Source organism: Danio aesculapii, chromosome 19, assembly GCF_903798145.1.
Source record: "Danio aesculapii chromosome 19, fDanAes4.1, whole genome shotgun sequence".
In the NCBI taxonomy this organism is placed as follows: domain Eukaryota; kingdom Metazoa; phylum Chordata; class Actinopteri; order Cypriniformes; family Danionidae; genus Danio; species Danio aesculapii.
Window position 1 is genome coordinate 18,612,526 of NC_079453.1, and position 27,184 is coordinate 18,639,709.

At 36.6% G+C, this 27,184-nt stretch overlaps 1 protein-coding gene across 1 annotated transcript in view; it reads left to right on the plus strand.

Moving 5' to 3' along the window:
* The window catches only part of cpne4b (copine IVb), an 89,752-nt gene extending 64,237 nt beyond the window's left edge, over positions 1-25,515 (plus strand). Inside the window, exons 10-16 of the mRNA XM_056480330.1 lie at positions 3,192-3,251; positions 7,249-7,382; positions 7,938-7,992; positions 12,262-12,313; positions 15,925-16,058; positions 16,316-16,552; positions 23,469-25,515. Of these exons, the coding sequence (XP_056336305.1) occupies positions 3,192-3,251; positions 7,249-7,382; positions 7,938-7,992; positions 12,262-12,313; positions 15,925-16,058; positions 16,316-16,552; positions 23,469-23,600 (804 nt within the window). The 3' untranslated portion in view covers positions 23,601-25,515. The remainder of the gene's footprint in view (positions 1-3,191; positions 3,252-7,248; positions 7,383-7,937; positions 7,993-12,261; positions 12,314-15,924; positions 16,059-16,315; positions 16,553-23,468) is intronic.
* The last annotated feature ends 1,669 nt before the right edge of the window (positions 25,516-27,184 follow it).

The window sequence follows — 27,184 nt, forward strand, 5'->3', positions numbered from 1 at the left end:
TAAATAAACACGTTATGCAATGAGCATTATTTCCTTTGTTTCCAACAAGTTCATATTTGCTATTGCAGAATTCATACTGTTTTATAGTTTTAACACGTATATTATATACACTGTAGACTTCATAATTTTTTTTTTTGATTGATTGTTAGATAAATTTTTTAGAACATCAAAAATAATTATACTCGGTGATTTATGAATAAAAATATGATGCAAAGAATCAGGAATTTATCATTTGAAAAAAAAAAATTTGGGGAAATTGTATTAACAGCATTAATAACTTTATCTATTAAATAAAATATACACAATACTCTGAAAACAAACAAAACAAAAACAAACAGTGAAATCATATGAGCTGCAAGAATGTGCCGTTTAAAAAGAAAATGAAGCAGCTTTAGCATAATGCAAAACTGTATTTGTAGTCAAATACAATTGGGGTTTTTTTTATCAAAAGAAAAAAAATGTTTTGGACAAAATGAAGTGTTAAATTTAAGAACTTTATTAGTAAGAAATAAGGTATATAGGCAGAAGAATTACGCTTTCGAATATACAAATGAATTGCTCTAACACAGCCCCACTCCCGCTTTCACTTCTAAATCTAACGGAGGGAGCGATTTCTTTGTGAGTGAATCTCTGTTATGAACAATTCGTTTGAACCATCGTTATCCCTGCGTCTCAATGTGCATATCCACCTTTCTGATTTAAATGGTATATAACATTTGTAATATTCAATAATTTAGGGTGGACAGTATGCACATTAAGGCGCAGGCACTGTTATGTTATCAGGCATCCTTATAAGTTACCTCAAAACACATAGCCGACAATAACACCAGTTTCTGGCACCGCATCATCTTGTTGTCATCATTTACATTGTTTACTGATTTTATTCAACAAAACTAGCATAAGCCTAGAATTTAGTGTGAGTTGGTGCTACTTTACCTTATGGTCAATGCAGTAAGTGACTGTATTATCATCAATAACGTGACTTTAGCGCAAATGTTCGTAACATACAAAATGTTTAAAAAAACGAAATCTTACCTATAAAATGTTATGTCTTTATGCTTCGTTTTCTTTGTTTGCTCATTACTGCACCCGTACACAGCACAAAAGTCCAGCATCTACAGATTGGCTTTAACCTTGACTAGTGCGGTTTAATGACATTTGTCCTGGGAGCACTGTACAAATAAGGCAGCGGTATTGACGCATGCTCATATATGTGATATCTGGTGTATATATCTATGAAACACATTGATTAGTTGCATCAGCTGTGTTTGATTAGTGTTAGGGCAAAAATGTGCAGACTGCTGCAGCCCTCCAGGAATTGACTTTAACACCTATGATCTAAAGAAATTAAACTGCCAATTTGATTTCAAAATAACTATATTCTCGCTTAAAACTTGATTTTGTGGCATACTGTAATTGATGAGTATTTTTCTACTTTTGTGGATTTCCTGTCTGCCATTAACCGTCCTCATCGGTTTCCTGTGCAGCACATGCGAGTTACTATGGTACTGAAACTGACTAAAACCAAAGCCTTTTATAGCATGAGTCTCAAATTCGATTCCTGGAGGGCTGGAACTCTGCACAATTTTGCTCCAACCCTAATCAAACACAGCTGATGCAACTAATTAAGGCTAATTAAGACTATTTAGCAGGTGTGAGTTGGAGGTGGTTGGAGCTAAACTATGCAGAGCTGCAGCTCTCCAGGAATTGAGTTTGAGACCACTGCTTTAAGGCAAGTCATTTCACTCAGCGGACATTTTTTAAACATCTATTGGGCAGCATGGGCATTCTGTCTGAATGAGGAAACATCAAATTCTCCAAAACTGTTTGCCAAGCTTAAAAATTAAACAACAACTGTCTTATAAGTTTCGTTTCCAAACATTTGAATCAAACAAAATCTGCATTTTTTTAGGGTGCCAAAGCTAATGCGCATATGCACTCGAAACAAACAAGATCACAACACCAACTTCACTTATCACAACACATTATCATCCTCTGAATAAAGCCTCGTCTGATCTCGCTGGTCTTCAGAAGTAATTCACAATTTGGTCTTGATGGTCAATCTCCTGCAGAAATGACAGAAGTGACTCTTTGTTTATAAGTTTGTTGGCATTTAAGTAGTTGCTGTCATGTGATGTGCATTTGACAGGACGTAGTGTACCTCGCGTTCATTTCATATGTATAAATTACGTAACCAAAAAACGTTTGTTTTGCACTTGGTTCATTTAAAAGTACTGATTTCAAGCTTTATTTGGATACATTTGAATACACACACACACACACACACAAACACACACACACACACACGCACACATACACACACACACACACACACACGCATACACACACACACACACATATATATATATATATATATATATATATATATATATACACATATATACACATATATATATATATATATATATATATATATATATATATATATATATATATATATATATATATATATATATATATATATATACACATTTTTGGCTCTATACACCAAAAAATGCTTAACTGTCCAAAAGTATGCTTACAAATGCTTAAGAGTCCAAAAGTAATTGGACAATTGGCTTCTAAGCTGTTACATGGCCAGGTGTGTTATTCCCTCATTATCCCAATTACAATGAGCAGATAATAGGTCCAGAGTTAACTTAAAATGTCACTTTAAGCTGTATAGAAGTGTCTTGAAAAATATCTAGTAAAATATTATTTACTGTCATCATGGCAAAGATAAAATAAATGAATTATTAGAAATGAGTTTTTAAAGCTATTATGTTTAGAAATGTGTTGGCCGTTAAACAGAAATTGAGGGGGAAAAAAACAGGGGGCTAATAACTTAGGTGGGCTAATAAATCTGACTTCAACTGTATATGTCTGTGAAGCATGTACTTGCTGAGATTCCACTTTTCCCCATTCAAAACTATACGAGTGACATGTCTTGTGTATTCTACTCTTTGCTGGAACCACCTTTGCATTTCATTATATATATAGTTGCAGATGGAAGAGCATCTGCTGTGTAAAACATATGCTGGATAAGTTGGCCATCCATTCTGCTTTGGCTACCCCAGATTAATAAAGGGACTAAGCTGAAAAGAAAAAAAAAATCTATATGCACACAACTGGAGATTACTGTTAACTCATCAGCATCCAGCATAATGAACATTATGTTATCTGCTTTTCAGATCATTAAGATGCATTCTTTCCTGGATTACATAATGGGAGGTTGTCAGATTCAGTTCACAGTAAGTATTGGAGAGTACTCCACCAACTCAAACATAAATAAATGTAAATGGATTCTGTAATTACTGTATTTACACATTTTCATATCATTTTAAATCTGTATGACTTCTTTGGTAGAACTCTTCAGTGAAACTTGAAAGATTTGCACTGTCTGCTCTTTTTTTATGTGGCTATAATGGATGCGTCAGGTCTTGTCAATGAATCAGTCATTTTACTAAGTTCACAAAACCTGGCTAAATTATTAGTTCATCAGTCAGTAACTATTTCAATCTTAAACTAAATCTATTTTGTGATTTCAGAAGACTTTAGATATTGTATTTATTCATTTTATATCCATAGTTTGTCCAGAAAATTAAGGCTTTCCTTCACTGTCCACCAGGGGCGTCGCTAGACCCAATTTACTGGGGCACATGCCCCAGTAAACATCGCCAGTACCCCAGTAAATGCTTTGAGAAATCAATTACTACATATGCAAGTGTATTTATAAAGAGGTAATTCCGAAATAAAGACGTTACTCTCTATATTCAACTGAATCAACGCTGGTGAAAGCAATGTAGTTTAATCAAAAAGCAAATTGACGCATCTCTGCATGTGCGCAGAAAAAAACAAACCTGCGCGCCTCACACACCCCTCCTGCTAGACGCGCTGCTCTTCTCCCGGTGCGAGTCCCGGTTGTTAACATGCATGCCAAAAAAACACCCGCTGCTCACGCGCTGCTCATGCATTGCAAAACCGGCATTAACAGTCTTTTATGCGAAGGTGTCGGCACGCAGTCGACAAAACTAAAGTTTAAATAAAATGATGGTGATCTTTACTATGCATGCTTTCTCATAGGTTTTTTTTGTATGAAGCAAGTGAGGAAGGTAAAAATGAATAAAGCTAATTCTCTGCCACGTGTCAAGTCTAAAACAACAGATAATTTTATAAAACATCTTTTTTTTGTATTCAATACAATTGTCTATATAATTTCATTCAAAAGAAATTAATATTTATGCAAAATATTTTTTAAATGATTATTTTCCAGTTACATTTAGGATTAATTATTTACAATAATAATTGTATAATAACAATAATACTTTTATTTGTTTATAATAAAAAAAAATTGTGCATATATGTATATATACATATATATTTTTTATATATATATTATTTTTGAGAGGGGACGTGCTTTGTCTAGCAACGCCCCTGCTGTCCACCATTGACTTTTACTACGTTTGTACATGCTAATGTTGTAAGACAGTGAAATGGAAATGCTACATTCAGTATGCACAAACTGTATACAGCCCAGACCATATATGGACCTTAATATAGTGCTTAATGTAGCTTCATTTCTTTGAGCCTGTATGTGCTGAATCATCAATTTGATATTTGTCTTAATGCATTAAGCCATGTTTATAATAACTAAAGTACTGTGTCAGGGGCTGTAAATGAAACAAGTACACAAAATGTGCAAGTTCATAAATCTTTGTTTACCTTATTTTGAAAGTTGATCTACATATTGAGAGGTCTTGATGTGTTGCAGTTTTATGACGGCATTTTAAGTCTCTGCACCATGCAACTAAAAACTACAGTGGTGTCCAAACTTATAAGAACCCATGGCATATTTTAGAGATTTCAGTTGGTTTGTTGAATTGGCCATTACCATTAATCATTAAATTAAATCATGTTTGGGCACACGGTGGCACAGTGGGTAGGAAGATTGCCTCACAGCAAAAAGGTCGCTGGTAGGAGCCCTGGCTTGGTCAGTTGGCATTTCTGTGTGGAGTTTGCATGGTCTCCCCGTGTTCACGTGGGTTTCCTTCAGGTGCTCCAGTTTCCCACACAGTCCAAAGACATGCGGTATAGGTAAATTAAATAAGCTAAATTGTCCGTAGTGCATGTGTGTGTATGGGTGTTTCCCAGTGTTGGGTTGCAGCTGGAAGGACATCCGCTGCTTAAAACATGTGCTGGATAAGTTGGCGGTTCATTCCGCTGTGGTGACCTTGGATTAATAAAGGGAGTAAGCCAAAAAGAAAATGAATGAATGAGTAAAATGAGTTGTTCAGCAGTAAACAATACTTTCTGACATACGGGATCTGATGGATCACTGCTTATTCAATAAAGTGTGAGCTTTAACAGGCTTTATCTTAAGTGTTTGCTGATATACGCATAACATTAGCCATGATGAAAAAAAAACAGGTGATCGTTATCTAGCAGTAATTCTCTTTATGGGTCTGAAATAATAATTAGGAAGACAAAACTAATGTTAGCCTATGTCCACATCGATTTCCTGTAATGTTATTTGAACTTGATTTAAAGACGTCTCTGACATTTTGAACTTTGGCATGTTATTGAGTTAAACTACTGAATTTTCTGTTATAAAATTTTTATGTTCTAGAAACCGAATCTTGTATAACAAATAGAGCTGTAAATGTTTTATATTTATATACATAATTTACCGTTGGATTTTTATTTGAAAACACCTAATAAATATTCAAATGAATGTTAATTCCTCCTTGACAGATATAATTAGGGCATCAAATAAACCAAATGAAAACAGTGGCAAAAAAATGTAAAAAAAGTGATGTTGCGGCACTTGATAGACATCAGTCGAGTATTACTGCTAAGTCTATTGTACAAATTGATAAGGATTATTTTATATAGTGCAGGGATGGAATGTGTAAATATCCTTTTGCTATTTAGAAATCTTGCCGTATTTATCTTTTAAATGCACGATTTTTCCCACATGGTAAATAGCTGTGCATGGTGTATACATTTTTGGTCCTGTTGATTGCTAATAAAAAATAAAACCCTTTTTTTTTTTTTTTAAATGTATGTGTTGTTTATATGTTATTGTTCATATTTTACAAATGCTATTTCTACCCCTATGAAGATAATAAATACCTATAACTTATTATAAGAGAAATACTTTTTGTGCTCATATTAGTCTAACTAATATGAAAGATCGTTTATTCTGCAGTCCAACATATATATTTTTTAAAAGATAAAAAAAACAGCTTACACTACACAGTTTTTTAAATAAATCATTATTACCTGTTTTTTAAATGTAAGTGCTTATATTTATTTAGCAAGTCTTTGATACAGTGCAGATACAGGCGGTCAAATTAGAAGTTCGGTGGATGTGGTTGATTTGACGTACAAGTGTTTGTTTGGACGCTTGATTCCCCAGCTCCGTCTCTGGCTTCATCAGGTAGTCCCTTCTGCGCATGCCCAGGCTCCAATTTCAGTAGTTTTTTGCAACAGTTTGTGCCCGTCATGAGGCGTTTTGCCTTCAAAGTGTTCAATGGGAAAAGGTACTGTAGCGTCATTCATATTTTTTTACAGTCATTGGGTCCTAAGTATTGAGACCCTTTAGTATTTAGTAGAAGCACCCCTTTTGATCTAATACAAGCCTTTTTGGGAAAGATGCAACAAGTTATTCACATCTGGATTTGGGGATCATCTGCCATTGTTCAAGATATGCTAAAAAGCTTGAAAGCTTGAAAAGCAAGCATTACTGGATTTATTTTTTTCAAAGATATACCTTAGGCTGTTTCAGATTGGACATTGAACCCTTCTAATTAAGGTTTTGTCGCAGGTAGGCATAGATTAACCTTCTTCTTTTTAAACTCATAAGTAAAAACAGACAGAAGGTATTTTGTTTTACATGGAGAATCAGTTGGCATATAGTTACAATTCCCATGTTTACTTAAATATTAAACAAAAATGACCTTAAAATTTAAAGTAATCACTTTGTTAATCTGCAATTTGATTACCACCTATTGAAAATGTAGTTATAACAAATTAGAATTACTTATATTCTTTGTATTTTAAATATATGAAGCCAAACAATTATTTTGTTACTCCCTAACCCTGGCCATGAATCAGTTCTTAATAATTGCACCATTTGTGTTCCGAGGGAGAAATAAGGCTCATGCAGGTTTGGAATGTGAGTAAACAATGACAAAATTAGATATTTTGAGTCAACTCATCTTTTTATCAAATACTATTGTTTTACAGGTGGCCATTGATTTCACTGCCTCAAATGGAGACCCTCGAAACAGCTGCTCCCTCCACTACATCCACCCTTACCAGCCCAATGAGTACCTAAAAGCACTCATTGCTGTTGGGGAGATCTGCCAGGACTATGATAGGTGAGGTGACCCACCAATCATTCCCTCAATCAATTAGTCAGTCAGTCAAACAATCAATCAACCATGTGCCCAGTCAAGCAAACAGTCATGATATTTAATAGACCAACTAAAAGAGCCACCAGTTATTTTCTGACTACAGGCCATTAACCAAACTTTCAGAATAATTAATCAATCAACTCCACATTACATCAATCAATCAATCAATCAACCAACCAATCAATCAATCAATCAATCAATCAATCAATCAATCAATCAATCAGTCAATCAATCAATCAATCAATCAATCAATCAATCAATCAATCAATCAATCAATCAATCAATCAATCAATCAATCAATCGCATATTCAGTCTTGTGACTAGCAGTGCCTGAATACAAAGGTACCATGTCAAGCATTGTCTTTCTACACTTCAGTCACTCTCTAACCCAAGATGTCAGTTAAGCTGGGAGTCAATTATATTTGACCTCTCACAATGTTACTCCCTGCGTACCTCAGTGCTAATCTCTGGGGCTCAATGTGCATTTAATAATCTTTCCTGCTTCTGATCTGTTTCCAGTGACAAAATGTTTCCTGCTTTTGGTTTTGGTGCCCAAATTCCGCCAGACTTCAAAGTAAGTTAATACATTTGTATGTAAAAAAAAAATTGCTTTTTTGATGTTTACCTTAAGGTGCAAATCCATTTTACATGTTTTATATATATATAAATTTCTCTTTTTTCTTTTTTGTTTATAGTCATTTTGCTGTTTTGACTGAGTTGGCATTTAATTTTCCTTGATGTAATTCTAAATGTCTTTGATTTAATTTCCTTGATGTATTTATTCTAAATAATTTGTTTGCAGGTCACAATTAAAGTTGTATTAATTTCTTCCAAACAACATTTCTTCTATAATGAGATGTTTACAGCATGCTGGAGGGCTGAGGTCTGTTCTTCATATGTGGATTACTCAGGTGGATTTGATTATTGACAATTTGACATGATCCAAGATAACTTTGTTCTTCAAAACTCAGCCAGTAAATGTTGTCATAGCAACAGGGGTCTGTTCTTCATACATCAACTAAATGATCTAAGATGATGTGGCAGCTTCTGTATCTTTTAATCTTGATAACTGATCTTTGAATATTTAGGTTCTTCAATCAAGTTTGCCAATCAGATTATAATATCTGCACTTAGACCTTAGACCTTACCAGACTTTGTCAGTTAGTCACTGACTGTGTCTGAAATCACCTATTACTCAGTAGGTACTGCATTTTAGTTTAAATGTACTACTCGGCCATTAGAAAAGTATGTTCTATACAGTATAAATGTTAGTAGTATGAGTGGAACTCATACGTATTATTGATGTATTACTTTCGCCATTTTGTCATCATCACGTGACCTACCCATGTCAGTTGCATCGCTTCACTCCTGTTCTTGAATTCTATTATGGTGCATCATGGGATAGCCTAGCGTCCATTCGATGCGCACTTTAGAATCTCACCGGAAGTAGTAGATCATTCAGGTACTTCTCACATACTGTTTTTTGAATTTTATGAATTCGGACATACAACTCGGCTCGCATACTGATTTTAGCTGTGATTAATTTTCCAGTTAATTACTGTAATCAAACCATTACAGTGACAAACTGGCAACATCTCGTGCAGTTTATATAGCACAGATGCCTAACATTTAAATATCATCTTAGGAAAGCCGCGGTCACACTGCACTTTTCGCCCCACAGACTTCCATTCATACGCATGTGAATAAAACAGACCGGTATGGCAAGCTCATGTGACATGTTTTGCATGTCTCCGCATTTGAAAGTTCAAGCTTGGTGAACTCTGATCTTCAAAATCGCATTACTTGATTGCCTAAGACTAATCAAAGATCAAAACATTTTTTTCTAATCTTCTTGTTTAATCCCACCCCTTTTCACAGCACCATACGACAGAATTTCACATGGTCAAACTCTAGTGTGATCACGGCTTAAGACATATTACTGGGGGCCCACAGCTTAAAGAGTTTAGCTTTAACCCTAATTAAACACACCTGATCAAATTGAGTCCTTCGGGCTTGTTTGAAATCTACAGGTAAGTGTGTTGAAGCAGTATGGGAACTAAATTCTGCTGGGCTGCGACTCTCCAAGAACTAAGTATGACACTCATGGTATATAGCATATTTTCAAAGCAATTGCCAAAATTTACACAATCACATATCCAAAAATAAATAAACAAACTCCATCCAAAGCTAAAAATAAATCAGTCAGCTCTGAGCCTCATGTTGTTCTAAACCTGTAGTAATAATGAAAGCAACTTGGAAAGCAACACTGATTGACAATCAATTTCACATGCTGTTGTGCAAATGGAATAGACATCAGGTGGACGTTCTAGGTAATTAGGAAAACACCCCAATAAATAAGTGGTTCTGCAGGTGGTGACCACAGTCCACTTCTCAGTTTCTATGCTTTCTGGCTGATGTTTTGGTCACTTTTGAATGCTGGTGTTACCTTCACTCTAGTGGTAGCATGAGACGGAGACTACAACACACACAAGAGGCTTAGGTAGTGTAGCTCATCCAGGATGGCACATCAATGCGAGCTGTGGCAAGAAGGTTTGCTGTGTCTGTCAGCGTAGTGTTCAGAGTATGGAGGCACTACCAGGAGACAGGCCAGTAGTACAACAGGAGACGTGGAGGAGGATGTGGGAGGGAAACAACCCAGCAGCAGGACCACTACCTCTGCCTTTGTGCAAGGAGGAACAGGAGGAGCACTGCCAGAGCCCATGCAAAATGACCTCCAGCAGGCCACAAATGTGCATGTGTCTGCTCAAACGGTCAGAAACAGACTCTATGAGCGTGGTATGAGGGCCTGACATCCACTGGTAGGGCTTGTGCTTACAGCCCAACACCGTGCAGGATGTTTGGCATATGCCAGAGAACTATAAGAACACCCTGTGCTCCTCACAGTTGAATGCAGGTTCACACTGAGCACATGTGACAGACATGACAGAGTCTGGAGACGCTGTGAAGAACGTTCTGCTGCCTGCAACATCCTCCAGGATGACCAGTTTGGCAGTAGGTCAGTAATGGTGTGGGGTGGCATTTCTTTGGAGGGCTGAACAGCCCTCCGTGTGCTCGCCAGAGGTAGCCTGACTACCATTAGGTTTTGAGATGAAATCTTGAGAGCCCTTGTGAGACCATATGCCTGTACAGTTGGCCACTGGTTCCTCCTAATGCAAGACAATGCCAGACCTAGCATGCTAGGAAAAACAAAGCACAAAGGCAGAACATTTTATAGATAAGATTTCATTTTTTACGTTTTTATATGTTATGAACGGTTGTTCTCAACAAGCAACATTAATACAGACACTTACTGCATTCACCAAAGTAGGGCAAAGTAGCACCAAATTGCTCTAAATACTGGGCTTATGCTAGTTTTGTTGAATAAAATAAGCAAACAATGCAAAAGAAATATGACAACAAGATGCCAGAAACGGGTATTATTGTCAGCTAAGTGAATGAGTCGATCATAACGGAGATTCAATCATAAACGAAACGCTCCCTCTGTCCGAATGAACGTAGAAAAGTGATATAAAATTATAATTTTCGTAATTTAAAAAAATATTTGCGTACTGACCAAACTCCCGATCATAGATATATGTGTATATCTCTGGCTCTGGATGGCCACAGTCCTTCACTGAAGCTTGGTCCCGCATTCATTTCAAAGGAGCGCAACCCTGTACTAAAATTGCGGCTCTGTTGACGCACTTCTTCCAACAGACAACAACAGGACAGGCGACATCTAATGTAAATATCTATGATCAGGAGCATGCCCAGGCATTGTAGGGAGGTCATACAGGCACGTGGAGGCCACACACACTACTGAGCCTCATTTTGATTTATTTTAAGGACATTACATCAAAGCTAGATCAGCCTATAGTGTGTTTTCCACTTCAATTTTCAGTGTGACTCCAAATCTAGACCTCTATGGGTTAATACATTTGATTTTCATTGATAATTTCTGTGTGATTTTGTTGTCAGCACATTCAACTATGTAAAGAACAAAGTGTTTGATAAGATTATTTAATTAATTCACATCTAGGATGTGTAATTTCAGTGTTCCCTTTATTCAGCAGTTGCTACATACTTTCAGTATCACCTATTATATATACACATACAATTATATATATGTTGCAATAGGGAAAAAATAACTAATGCAGCTTGCATGCAGATCTTAAAGTGTTTAATCTACAGTGTATATAATGTTTTTTTAATAATATCTTTAATGTGTTTACATTTTCTATTTATTTCTTGATTGGATTCAATCTAAACTCAACTAGAGATTTTAACAGACAGAACTTTAACTTGCAGGAGATTTCCCATACTATACGATAAATTGCCATGGAAACTAGAGTGCTCTGAATCCCTCACTGTTACCTGACATAATATTTCTGAATAATTCATGAACTACTAATGCCCTTTTAAAATAATCACCTCATCACTCCTACTAATCTATGCCAATCAGTCAAAATCAGGTCATCTGATTGGTTACCATGTTTTAACCAGAGGTCATAGCTGCAGTGTGGTTGGATGTGACTCTAAGTAAGCATTTTAGCTGACCGGAGTCCATACCACAGGGAGGCTCCATGTTTTATGCATGGCCTTTACCCACCCATTTGCTGCAATGGCTGTGAATATAAATGAACCATAAAATAAAGAAATTAATTGTTTTAGTTCTTCCAGGACATTTGTTAGACTTTAATCGTGTTATCTTTTATTGCCAAGTTTAAAGTTTAAATCCATTTCTCTGAGGTCTTTGAAGGTTCTAAAAGCAATAGTCTAACTGCTGTTGCTGTCGCTTTTAGATTTGTGCATTAAACTGTTTTGTTTTTCCTCCTCTCTTCAGGTTTCTCATGATTTTGCTGTGAATTTTGACGAAGACAATCCAGAATGTGCTGGTGAGTCATGGTGGTGTTTGTTTATTTATATACTGTAGATTATAATCAAATATGTTTTTTTTACCCCATAAATGACATCTGGATAATGTTGATGCTTAAAGAGTTAGATTACTCAGAAATTTTAAATCTGTTATTATTTACTCACCCTCATGTCATTCCAATTCCCTAGGACATTTGTTTGTCTTTGGAATACAAATATTTTAGGTAAAATCTGAGAGCTCCTTCATTCTCCATAGACAAGATTTCTGAACCCTTTCAGAGTCCAAAAAGATACAAAAAACATCCTTAAAACAGACCATATGCATTCAGTGGTTTAATCTTAATATTAATAAGCTACAAGAATATTTTTGGGGGCACAAAAAGCAATAAACTTTTCCTCAATGTCAGTAAAGTGTGCATGATCATGAGCACTGTGCTGTGACGAGATGTCAACACAGGCACGTCAGAGGAGGTAATGTCAGAGGTGTGACCAATCACCCTATAGTGACACTGAAAAGTTTTTTTTTTTTTTATATATATTTTACATATTCTTGTAGCTTAATAAAATTCTGATTGAACCGCTGAAGGCATGTATTTTGAGGATCTTTTCTTAACTTTAATTGAGCAAGGAGCACTCAAAACTCACTTAAAACATCTTAATTTTTGTTCTAAAGATCACAGATGGTCTTAGGGATTCGGAACGACATGAGGGTAATTAATGTAACAAATGTGGCCGATCGGACACATAATTATTTTGCTTTATTTCACAAATAATACACCATCAACCTCTCCCACCCAGAAAAGACTGGATGGTCAGTGTGTAATATGATTCCAAGGTATGGAATGATGGAATGCTCAGAAATGGACACACAGACAGATGCTTTTAATGTAAACCTTTATTCTCTCTTTATGTGTAATCAGGTGTTTTGCAACAAGTCTCTTGCTCATGTATAAATATTAGGATTTTAAAGCTGGAATTATACTTTCACCTGGCACCGCATCACGCATCTCCACTGACTGCGCGTGCACCTCGTAAAACGAACGAGGCTTTTATACTTGCCGTGTGCGCCGTTGTGATATTCTTTCAAACGACAGTGGGCGGTCAAAAGAAACCTACCGTAAAATCAGACGGATAAACAGAGAAGTAGGAAGTTTCCGGAACTACATCATATCATAATATCATTAAATATTTTTAAACTAATAATTTTTTTTATGTTTTTATACATTATTTTAATGATTATAAGCATTTTTATAACCATTCAAGATTTTTTTAATCAAACGTTGATGCATCACTTGCTTTTGTTCATATCTGGGACAGTTTTACCATTTAAAGTTTATAATATTATAATATTAATCACTAGAGAACATGAGTTGCTCTACAAATATATTTTTATTATGTCTAGAATAAAAGCAAAAAAAAGTACACTTACTTAAAAAATACTGATGTTTTTATTTTTTATTAAGCCCGATCCACAAATATATACTTCAGTGTAAAATCTATGACTGGTGGAAAAACTTATTCTGTAATTGTGTACCCAGGTCCCCACTTTTGCCATGGCTTCTTTTGGCATAAACAAACTTATCCCTCATGTTTTTCTTAACTTTTTAACAAAAACTTTCCTCCTTTCCCACTGGTGTTGCTATTTCTAGCAAATAATTATTGGTCATCACTTGCTTTTGATCATGTCTCGGACATTTATACCTATTACAATTTATTAAAATATTAATGACAACAGAACATGGGTTGCTCTACAAACATATGTTTATTATCGCAAAACAGATGCTTTTTATATTTAGCCCGCTCAACAATTTACACATTATTGTCTGGCTAGTTTCTGTCCTCTACTTATGCTAAAAAGTCAATAATGGTCCAACGTGATTACACCAATAAAGCCCAGAGAAACAGGGCATCAGTATATTGTAAACCGATAGGTTTAAATATTTCTTTCCAGTTATCAAAGAAATTATTCTGTGACTTCATTATAGTTTTGTAACTATTAAATTGCTTTAAATTCAAAATGAAACAAAATACATCAGTGTAAAATCTATGACAGTTGGAAAAACATATTTCTGTAATTGTGTACCTGGGTCTCCACTTTTGCCATGGCCTCTTTTGGTTTTAATAAACTTAGGTTTTTCCAAACCTTTTAACAAAAACTTTCTCCTTTCCCACTGCTGTTGCAATTTCTAGCCAAGAATTATTGATCATCTGGTTATCTCTCTGATCACGGGACATAAAGATGTCTGTACAGTCATCCTGTTTCAGACAAAATCTCTTCAAAGTGGTTCATATTCAACTCAAATCAGTTGCGGTGCCGCGCCCACTGTTTGCTCGAGTCTCAAAAAATACCCTACGCACTGCCAGCCAAAATCATGCCGCACGCACCCAAAGCGAACATCTGCAAACTCTGCGATGACATCACATTCGCCGCGCGCACTCAAGTGAACAAGCGGACGCATCAAGTATAAACCAGGCTTAATCCTCCTGCAATCAATGTTTAACTCTACCACAGCTAAACAAGATCATAGCTGGTTCATGTTTTTGATGTCCATGCAAAGCTAATTTGGTGTACTGAATGATTGTTTACATTTTATGTTAATACGTGTGCAACATATTAACATTTTAAGAAACTTTAAACATTTCTTCATCAGCAGTCATCCAGAATGCATATGCAAATCACTACGCCTCAGAACAAAAGACTATAAAACATGCCTCTTGGGAGTTAACTTCTCTTTAGTCAACTCGGCTCCGGAAGGTGGTACAAAACTACCCTTATAATAGCTGGTGACTAAGGCTGCACCCCAAAAGAACACCAGAAAACACTCAAAGGCCCTGAGAGAGAGAGAGAAAGAGAGAGTTGTTCCTTTCCAGCTCAGGACAGCTTCTCTTCGGGTCCAATGAGGAGACCTGGACCCTAGCAAAAATGGGTTATCCCCACAGCTCAGACATTCCCATCTCTGAAACCTTTCTTTCTTTTCCATCAAAAATCTAGTTAAGTTTAGTATGCCACAAAACCAGAAGTCAACACAACTAGCCCTTTTGCTGCCTCGACAACTTGACATAACAGACTCACAAGACAAAGAGCCGACCACTAGCTAAACAGATTCTTTCCATCACAAAAGGAACACGAGGAACACCTCCAGATTACCATGGAACTGGTGTAAATGTAACCCTAAAGAAACCTTAGAAGGGTTAAATTGATTTTTTTTGGTTCGCTTGGTTTGATCTTACAAAATCTGAGGTTTTCTATCATTACACTGTCTCAAACTCTGTGTTTTCATGCTGTATAAGAAAGGTGCCTGTGCATATTTATGAATCTAATGTCTTAAACTTTGATCTTGTTACCCAGCTTAAACATAAATTGTTTTTTATTTTTGATAGCAATAGCTGAAGTCAACTGTCTGTTCGAACGATTGCCGGACGATTCGCTTGTTCGGATTTAAACAATTTATTCTTTAAAAGCCCCTTTTAAATTAATCTTTGATTTTCTTTGAGCTAATTCGCTACATTAATAACATTATTTTCATTTTTGGGTGAACTAACACTTTAGGACAAGTTTCAAATAAAAACGAGAATAGAATAGAGTGTCTCTTTTGCAGATGACTTGATGGACTATATGCGTGTTTTGCAGGTGTTCAAGGTGTCATTGAGGCTTATCAGAATTGCCTCCCGAAAATCCAGTTATATGGCCCCACTAATATTGCTCCAATCATCCAGAAAGTTGCTAACTCTGCTTCCGAGGAGATGCACACCAAAGAAGCCATGGTTAGTGGGAGAGAAAAAACACTGTTTCTGCACAGCACCATATTGACACCATCTGCTTTACAGCCTTTCTTATAAAAAAAAACAGTTGCTGATGATTATATTAAAACATACCATTGACGAGCACAGTATAAATCATAATCAGGATTTTTCTTCTATTGTCAAATTAAGAAAGGTTCACTAAAAATAAAATGAGAAACATTTTGCTTGTTACAACGGAGATTATCATTTGATTTTATTATGTTTTCCTAATTACCTAGGAATACTTCATACTGCTGATCCTGACGGATGGAGTGATCACAGATATGGCAGACACACGAGAAGCGATTGTTCACGCATCACACCTGCCCATGTCCGTCATCATCGTTGGCATAGGAAGTGCAGACTTCAGTGACATGCAGATGTTGGATGGTGATGATGGAATCCTCCGCTCTCCGAAAGGAGAACCTGTCCTGAGGGACATTGTGCAGTTTGTGCCCTTCCGCAACTTCAAACATGTGAGTAAAATATGGTTGGAACTTGCAGTCAGAAGTTTGAAATAAGTCTTACTTACTTACTTTATATATTTACTTCAAACATGAGTAAATTCATACTTGTGAGTTACTTACTTTACTTACTTGCTTACTTTACATAGTTACTTTACTTACTTTACCTACTTTACTTACTTTACTCAGTTACTTTACTTACTTGCTTACTTTTCTTACATTACTTACTTTACTTGCTTACCTTACTTTACTTACAGTACTTACTGTATTTGCTTACTTTACTTCCTTACATTACTCTACTTTAAAAGTGTGAAGACTATCACTGTTCCTTAAATCCAATGGAAACGAGTTCCATAGTCGAGGAGCCGTAGAGCTAAAAGATCTAGCTCCCATAGATAAGGCAAGGCAAGGCAAGTTTATTTGTATAGCACATTTCATAAACAGTGGCAATTCAAAGTGTTTTACATAAACAGGAATAAAAGAGACAAGTATAAGAAAATAAAAACAAATAATGGAATTGATAAAAAAACAGAAATAAAAATGTGTTAAAATGTGTTAAAATGGGTTATAAAAGAATGAAAAAGAATAGAAAAACATAGTAGTGCGATCTGTCGGAAGTAGCACAGTGCTCATTCAGTAAAGTTACAGCTAAACAGATGTGTTTTTAGTCTTGATTTGAACGTGCCTAATGTTGGAGCATATCTGATCATTTCTGGAAGCTGATTCCAGCAGTGAGGGGTGTAGCAGCTGAAGGCCAATTCACCCTGCTTTAACTGAACTCTTGGAATTTCTAGTTTATTTGATCCTAAAGATCTGAGTGATCTGTTAGGTTTGTTTGTATTCAATGAGCATATCTGTAATGTTTGGAGGTCCTAGGCCATTTAGTGATTTATAGACCAGTAATAATACTTTAAAATCTATTCTGAATGTAATTGGGAGCCAGTGTAAAGACCTGAGTATAGGCATGATGTGCTCTGATTTCCTGGTTCTGGTCAGAATCCTGGCCACAGCGTTCTGGATGAGCTGCAACTGTCTGACTGTCTTTTTGGGAAGGACAGTGAGGATTCCATTACAGTAATCCACCCTGCTGCTGATGAAAGCATGAACAAGTTTTTCTAAGTCTTCACTGAAAACAAAGCATCTTATTCTTGCAATGTTTTTTTAGATGATAGTATGCTGATTTGACATGACTATTGAAACTCAGATCTGACTCCAGAGTCACACCAAGATTCTTGACCTTGTTTTTTGTTGTTTGACCTTTAGAGTCAAGGTACACATTCACCTTGAGAACCTCATCTCTGTTCCCAAACGCAATGACTTCCGTTTTCTCTTCGTTTAACTGAAGAAAGTTTTGGCACATCCAACTGTTAATTTCATCAGTGCATTGGCAGATGGTGTCAATGGCACTGTAGTTTCTTCTTTGAAAAACACACAAAAAATGTTAGTTATTCCAAACTTTTGACCACAGGTTTGCATTGTTAGTTCACACAAATCTACAAATGCTCTTTTCGTTTTTAAGTACAGCTTTAATTTTAAGAGTATCTTGTCAGGAGAAGATGAAACTCCCTTAAAACGCAATTATAGGAAGAAAAAACATTACAGGGATGACTAAGAAATCAAAGCTTAATGAACAGATGTGTCTAATGAAGAGAAATGCTTCATGCCAGGTTTGATGATTTAAGAAAAAGCGCCGTAGCTCCAGTCAGGGTTTAGTTGAGAAAGCAAAGTACAAGAGGATGCCTTACATCTGAAGGCATCCTGGCTCCTTTTCATCTCTCTCTTCTCTCAGGTCAGTGCTTTGCTCTCACAGCTGTCTGTCTGAGCACCAATAACAAGCATCTCTGCGCTGGAACAGAAGGAAGGAAAACATCAAAGCTCCTAAATTTTGTAGGCCTGTGTTTAGTTTAATTAAGGCGTTTGAAATCGCTCATGTAGAACAGTCCTGGTTCGAAAGTGTTTCTTTGTTTCTGTTAGATATGTTCTGTCCTGCTTTGACCCAGCTGTGTCCTTGCCGCTGAAGTTGAGTTCATACAAAGTTCAGCTTTTTCATGTCATTTGATAATTAAAATGAAAAAAAAATTGTGCATTTAATGACTTTATAAAGAAATGCATGTAATTAATAAAAGTATTTTAAATATAATTTAAAATATCAAATAAATATTGTTTTAGTCAACATAATGAAAGCTGAGAAGAACACATTGGAAGCAGCACATGAGGGAGACATGATTTAATAAATTTCAGTACAGTCACATTTGACAGTACTAAGCTAATAGTACACAATTATATGCTTCATAGATTTTTTGTTTGGGCTCAAACTCGGTACACACACATTGCAGTTGCGCTATACGTTGGTGCACTTTTATAGGCTATTTTATATGGCTTTATGATATTGGCACTGACAATATAGTGACATTTAGTGGCATCCGGAAAGTATTTGTAGCGCTTCACTTTTTCCAAATATTTTATGTTACAGCCTTATTTTAAAATGGATTAAATTCATGTATGTTCTTAAAATTCTACACACAATACCCCATAATGACAATGTGAAAAAAATATATTTTTTTAAATGTTGCAAATTTATTTAAAATAAAAAACCTGAAAATCACATGTACATAAGTATTCACAGCCTTTGCCGTACAGCTCTAAGCTGAGCTCAGGTACATTCTGTTTCCACTGATCATTCTTGAGATGTTTCAGCTACTTAATTGGAGTTCACCTGTGGTAAATTCAGTTGATTTGAAAAGATGATTTGAAAAGGCAAAAACCTGTCTATATAAGGTCCTAGGGTTGATAGTGCATGTCAAAGCACAAACCAAGCATGAAGACAAAGGGATTGTCTGTAGACCTCCGAGACAGGATTGGTTACAGAAAAAGTTTCTGCTGCTCTGAAAGTTCCAATGAGCACAGTGGCCTCCATCATTCGTAAGTGGAAGTTGTTTGGAACCACCAGGACTCTTCCTAGAGCTGGCCGGCCATCTAAACTGAGTGATCGGATGAGAAGGGCCTTAGTCAGGGAGGTGATCAATAACCTGATGGTCACTCTGTCTGAGCTCCAGCGTTCTTCTGTGGAGAGAGGAGAACCTTACAGAAGGACAACCATCTGTGCAGCAATCCACCAATCAGGCCTGTATGGTAGAGTGGCCAGACAGAAGCCACTCCCCACCTGGAATTTGCCAAAAGGCATCTGAAGAACTCTCAGACCATAAGAAACAAAATTCTCTGGTCTGATAAGACTAAAATTGAACTCTGGAGTAAATGGCAGGCGTTACATTTGGAGAAAACCAGGCACCGCTCATCACCAGGCTAATACCATCCCTAAAGTGAAGCATGGTGGTGGCAGCATCATGCTGTGGGGATGTTTTTCAGCGGCAGAAGCTGGAGTCATGATAGAGGGAAAGATGAATGCGGCAATGTACAGAGACATGCTGAATGAAAACCTGCTTCAGAGTGCTCTTGACCTCAGACTGGGGCGACTGTTCATCTTCCAGCAGGACAATAACCTAAAGCACACCACCAAAATACCAATGGAGTGGCTTCACAAAAACTCAGTGAATGTCCTCGAGTGGACCAGCCAGAAGCCAGACCTAAATCCTATTAAACATCTCTGGAGAGATCTGAAAATGGCTGTACACCGTCGATTCTCATCCAACCTGATAGACCTTGAGAGGTACAGCAAAATGGGCAAAATTCTCAAAGACAGGTGTGCCAAGCTTGTGACATCATATTTAAAATGACTTGAGGCTGTAATTGCTGCCAAAGGTGCATCAACAAAGTATTGAGCAAAGGCTGTGAATACTGATGTACATGTGATTAAAAGAGCATTTTTAAGCATTCAATGAGCATTCCTAATTCAGAAGCACAGTATTTAAAACTAATATAAAATTTTATATTTGAAAAAAAGAACACTTTTTCACTTTCTAATAGCTCCCAGTTATTGCTGTTAATCTGACAATTTTCTTTATCATCTGAAAAAGCCCATTCTTCTGGCAGCTCAGTGCATAAATGGGACCCACACAGGGTCCCTTTAAAAATGTAGATGTTCTTTTCAATAATTTCTTTGAGTCATTAACTGAATAAATAGATTGTTAAATTTGATTTAATGAAAAATGAAAACTATTATCCAGTAATCTCATACATGAAATATGTTTCACTTAATTTGTACAACCCCAAATCAGGAAAAGTTTGGACAGTATGGAAAACACAAATAAAAAAGAATGTAGTGATTTCTAAATTTACTGTGTTCCTTATGATTTTTATTGTTTTTTTTGTTTTTTTTCAAAACAAACACATATTCTAATTTTGGTTCTTGTAACACATTTCAAAAAAGTTGTAACTGTAAAGCGTTGTGCATTTATACATTTATACATCTGCTATTTATACATTGATTTGCATTTCAATTTATTTATTTCTTCCACTTAACTGCTAATTAGAATACAATCTGTATAAAGAGCACACAAATATACTGACAGTTATAGCTACTGTACATTGTTATGAGTCGATGCTAATATTCGGCACAAATCCATCAATTTTCCCTTTCTGGCTGCTCTTTCTGTGAATGAATTATGTAGAAGCACTGTCCATGCGTTTCCATTGTTTCCTCGTCAGTTAGTAATGCTATATTTCATTGCACAACAATAGTTTATCAGGCTTTTTGGCTAAAAAAGAGAAATTACGGTTTAATTAGTTATTTTTAGATTATTTTTAAATTTCACCTCTCCTGCTGTGCATGAACTAATCTGTTAAATGGTCAGCGAATGAGGCGGCTAGGCTAACCTAGCTTCAATTTTGATTGAATTATTTTCTAATCAATTGCGTATTATGTTGTGAATATACCCCTGTAATGCATACTGCAGTCCTTTTTGTCTGGCTTTCTCGGATATCTCACCTGTTTGCCAAAAATGACTAATTATATCCCTGGCAATGTCTGACACTGGCGCATACACATTGTAATAGACGTGCAAGGCACGAAAGCTTGACAGGGGTAGCAACAGTAACTAAGCAGGGCAGGGCTTGGCGAAGGGTCAATTGTTTAGGTGTTTTAGCACACTTGCTAATTTTCAACACGTGTCCACAGGAAGCTTGACAAAATGATAATAAAACAGATACATATACACAACATTATAATTCTTTACATAAAATTACTGTCAGGCAAAAGCAAAGGCGACATGATCAAACAAACTATTAGTAGACTATTTGTGCTATTTGTGTTGTTAACCACTTTTTAAGAACACTAGTAAAAATATTTATATTACTTTCTAATTTTGGGCTAACAGGTAAATCATTCCACAACTTAGTTCCCTTAACAGAAAAAAACAGGTTGACCAAAAAAAGAGGTCTTACATCTATGGGTCTTACACTTTGGCACTTGACAGTCACCATTAGCAGTTGCTCGTGTGACTCTGTGAGAGGTTTGATTTAGATTTTAGATTTACGTTCATTCACAGTTTTATTGCCTGCAGCATATGTATTGTAATATGCATGGTTCACAGCAAAAGCAAAATGAAGTGTTTGTGTGAGTAGATTACACACAAAGTCAATGCAATTGCATGAATATAGCATAAATAAATCCACTGGGCAGCGTAAATTCACATCAGTTGTGTCTTTTGCACAAGTTCAACTAAAGGGGAACTTTGCTTCAAGTGCAAAACATCCATGATGTAATCTAGAGCGAGTGACATGGTGCTTCACTCTTGATGTAAACACAGCATTGGGCCCATTACAAATGTTCTCATAGGTTGAGACGCGGCAACACAGTGGCTAGCACTGTCTCCTCACACCAAAAAGGTTGCTGGTTCGAGTCCCAGCTGGGTCAATTGGCATTTCTGTGTGGAGTTTGCATGTTCTCAAAGGGTTCACGTGGGTTTACTCCGGGTTCTTTTTCCCCCATAGTCCAAAGACCCATGCTATAGGTGAATTGAATACAATTAAATTGGCCGTTGAGTATGTGTGTATGGATGTTTCCCAGTACTGGGTTGCAGCTAAAAGGGCATCCGTTGTATAAAACATAAGCTGGATAAGTTGGTGGTTCATTCTGCTGTGGTGATTCCTGATGAATAAAGGGACTAAGTCAAAGGAAAATTAATGAAGGAACGGTTGACATGCATGATGACATCCATCCAGTGTTCAGCACCCCACTCCCCATGTGTTCCATTTTTTGTCATTGTTGTGTATTCAGAGCCAACCAACAAGGGATTTTTAAAATAATTAAAATAATAATTAAAAAACTGTGTTAATGCGCAATTAAAAAAATTGTTGTATTAATTAATTATTGGCTTAACGCTATAATACCTTGTTAACTTGACCAGTCCTAATAATCTATGGAAAAAAGTCAAGTGTTTATTATTGACCTTCCACCTCAATTGTTTATCCATGCCCACATATTTGGGCATTAAAAATTTCCCAAAGGCAATTCGTTGACAAAAAATGTTGTCATTAATGTCATATTTTTGCACCATTATGTATTTTCCAGTTGTAATGTGACTGGAGGTGGATTTGTGCTTTGTGTTTTCTTTCATGTGCTTTATTGAACCTTTCGTACAAGGCCTCTTGGCCAATAAACTTCAGAGAAGGTTTTGTTTGGCTTTTTTCTTCACAGTTAAGAAGCCGACTGTAAGGAAACTTGCTACCTCAGGTCAACTTCTGCAATATCACACAATTCATAAATATAGCGCAGCTCTGGAAGTGTGAAGTTGGCTGTCCGATACAAATGCTTCGGCGAGAAACCGAGCGTGTGGATGTGTGTGCGCACATGTTTATTTTTAGCTCTGTCCTACTGTGTTTTCTCCAGTCTGTCTCCACTTGTTTTGTGGACGGAGAGAAATAGGAGTGACACCTCTCTTGTATCACCTACTCAAGCACAAGAGAGTGTGAGATTCATCTATATTCCTTTCTCTCTCTCATCCTTCCCTCTGTCTTTTCTTCCAAACAGGCATCTCCTGCAGCGCTGGCTAAAAGTGTGCTGGCTGAGGTTCCCAATCAAGTGGTGGATTACTACAATGGAAAAGGCATCAAGCCCAAAGGCCTGTCAGACTATGAGTCTTCCAGGGCATTTAGTCCCTGAGCTACGCAAAGCCATAAAGTCATATAGCAACCTCCGTGTCTCAGCTTCAAGATATCTTCTTTGATTATTTCAGAGCTTGCTGCATCAGTATAGGTATTGACAAGCAGGTCCATCCAGCAGGTCCATTAGTGTTTGGTTTTTCAGTAGCATTGGCATGTTTCTTCTTACACAGCTGTTAAACTGGGGTCACACTAGACTTTTCATCCCACTGACTTGACATTCATATGCGAGAAAGACGCAAACCCATTTAAATACATTACACATTTTGCTTAGTAGCAAAGCTTGTTTGGTAAACTTTGACCTGTGACTTCCCATCAAGTGAATGTAAATTTATGATTCAAATTATGACCTTTCGGTCAAAAATTGAAAACATGGAGGAATCGCTTGTTTTTTTGCAGTGTCACACTGTATCATTGTTTTATCCCACCCCTTTTCACCACACTGTTCGAATTCACCATTCGCATGCTCAAACTAGTGCAAGAGTAAACTTTTCTAACAGAATAAAGAAAGGCAAATGAACAAAAGCAGGGCAGAAATGAGACATGCACTGATAGCCTTGCCATAAAAACATTGCATGTGACCAGAAGTGAAGAAAGGGCATTTCGAGGATGAAGGAAAGGTCATGATCAGTGTTGGGGAAAGTTTCTTTTGAAAGTAGTGCATTCTCTGCTAGCAGAATTTATGTGGCTCAAATCCGGCCCACACCAGATACTTACATCCAGCCCACATACTGCATGGAATAATGGCACTTGGGCGGTCCGCTTCTGTTTGCCAGATCTGGGCCCCAATTAAGAAATAGCAATACCACATATCAGCCAGAATTCAACCAAATAAACCAGAACTGACCCTATTCTGGGCCACAGTTTGCTTTTATTCTGGCCCAGATCCGGCCCACACCAGACACTTACACCCGGACCACATACTGAATGGAATAATGGCTCTAGGGTGGTCCGCTCCTGTTTGCCAGATCTTGGCCACAAATGAGCTATTATACCCCTATCTCCCATGTCAAAGAACCATGGTTTGACCGCTAAAATTATCAAATGATCACTGTATCACTATTATATGTTTTAGGATAACAGTATCATACTTGCCACATCTTACCTCAGCTGCTTTGAGCTCACACCATCTTTAGCCAGAGATACACACCCATATTTGCCATATCTTATTTGGGTTACTATAGGCTCACAGCCACATTAGCCAGAGCTTACTGTGCCGTATATTTTCCCAAAATGGTACACATTTGTTTTAGGATAACTGGGCCACATTTGCCATGTCTTCTCTAGGCCACTTTATGCTAACAACCACATTAGCCAGAGCTTACTGTGCTGTACTGTATATTTGCCAAAAGTGGTACACATTTGTTTTAAAGATAACTGGCCCACATTTTCCATATCTTTTCTAGGCCACTTTGAGCTCACAGCCACATTAGCCAAAGCTTACTGTGCCGAATATTTGCCAAAAGTGGCCCACATATGTCCTAAGATAACTGGGCCACATTTGCACCTAAACATGTGAGACAATTTGGGTTTAGACCAAGATAACTCTTAAATGACTACACCACATTTTTGCCAGCTGTGGCCCACATTTGTCCTCCGTCGTTTGGGCCAAATTTATCATTTTCCACATGGGCCACATTAGGCTCACATTCAGATTACATTGTGCCATAAGTGCCAAATCTTTGCCTTAAATGGCCCATATATGAATTGGAATCTTTGGCCCCCTTTTGCTATTGTACAGGTGCTGTATATACAGATTAATGACAGCAAATAAAGTAATGTAGTTGCTACTTTGACATTTTGTGTTATTAATTAAATTTTATTTGATAAAAAGTTAATTTCCTGTCCCTTGAGAAAAAGATTGCAATAAATCCTTACAATCCTAACATGAAATAATTTATATTAGGGCAAAACTAGATTTTAAACATTAAAAATGTTTAATAACAAAAAGAACAGTATAAGATGATAAAAACATTGCCAAATCAAAATAAATCTTTGAGCTTTATACATTGAATAAATTTCTTCATGAGGTCTTCTAAATCGTTAAATAAATAATGGTAAATAACGCGTGTTAGTTAAAACGCATTGCCCCCAACACTGGTCATGATATTTGATTAAATAATAGGAGCGCAAACATTTTTTACTAAATAATGTGCATAAATACATTGTTTATAACAAGCACTACTGTATAAATATTAAAATAAGCATACATTTTGATTTCGTGCTGACTTTAAAGGTGCACTTAAAGGTGAATTTGAGTTTTAGTTTTATTTTGGACTTTAAGTCACTGTTATATCAAAGTTAACACTACTCATTTTAAGTGACAATTGCAGTGTTTATTTGAGATTGTTTATTGGTGCACATTTATTTTTTTTATTCATGTGTACTTATAATTATTCCTTCCAGCATCCTTACAATTCCCAATGTATAAACCACGTCCTGGCTAGAGCTGTGGAGAAGAATTGTTCCACTTAATCAACTCTGAGATTTTCAAAATTTGTCAATATTCTCTCTTCAATTGATTCTGAGCTTAGTGTTTAACAGCAGATGGCACTGTATGCTTTACAAACAGCCATACTCTGCTTGCATCCCTTTGGCTTATTCCTTGCTTTAGCAGAGGTCACCACTGTGGAATGAACTGGCAATTTTTTGGCAGTTGTTTTACATTGCGGATGCTCTTCCTGCCAGAACTCAGCACTGAGAGTACAACCCTTAGTGTTGGGATACACCCATTTACACATGGCCAATTTACTTTGTCCAATTCACCTATACCACATGTCTTTGGACTGTAGAGGAAATTGGAGCATGCAGAGGAAACCCACATGAACACTGAGAGAACATGCAACTCCACATAGAAATCCTCCTAGGCTTAAACAAGCAAACTTATTGCTGTTTGTCGACAAGTGCTATTTACTGAGCAGCCATGCTTGCATCCAATGGGGTATATGCACACAGGCTTTTAATTTCAGCCAGCCTGTCATTCCATTATAACATTGCCACGTTCTATTCTGCCAAAGTCTTATTTCTTTAAAATCAGTGATCTTCACTGCCCGATAGATATATGATATAAAGTGGGTCTCAGACCAAACAAATTCCCCCGCCATGTCTTTAAGACATGTCTTTAAGAGTTTCTGCGCTCGCCTGCTGATCCTGACATTGCTAGTGGTCTTTCATTTCATTTTACGCTTGAACAACAAAATTAATGCTTAAGTCTATTAAACTAAATGTATTGTAATTACATTATAACATTAATGCTCTAAAAGGAACCTTATGAAATATATATATACCCCATTATATACAAATACCATTTGAAATAATTATGAATATATTTAGGAACTGTATATAGTGCATATAGTAAGCTCTGTTCATGTTAATCTTGTAAAAGTCAATTTACATGGACGCTCTTTTTTTGTGTGAGCGTTTGTGTATATAAAAACCTAGAGCCCCATCTGCTGTTAAAAAACCCAGAAACACAAAACCAGTCCTTCAAACTATTTTTTGCCCCAGCTTTAGTCCTAGACTATGTTTTATTTAGTCAGTTCAGCTAAACACGCCATAAGAGAAAAAGCAGTTATAATGCATTCC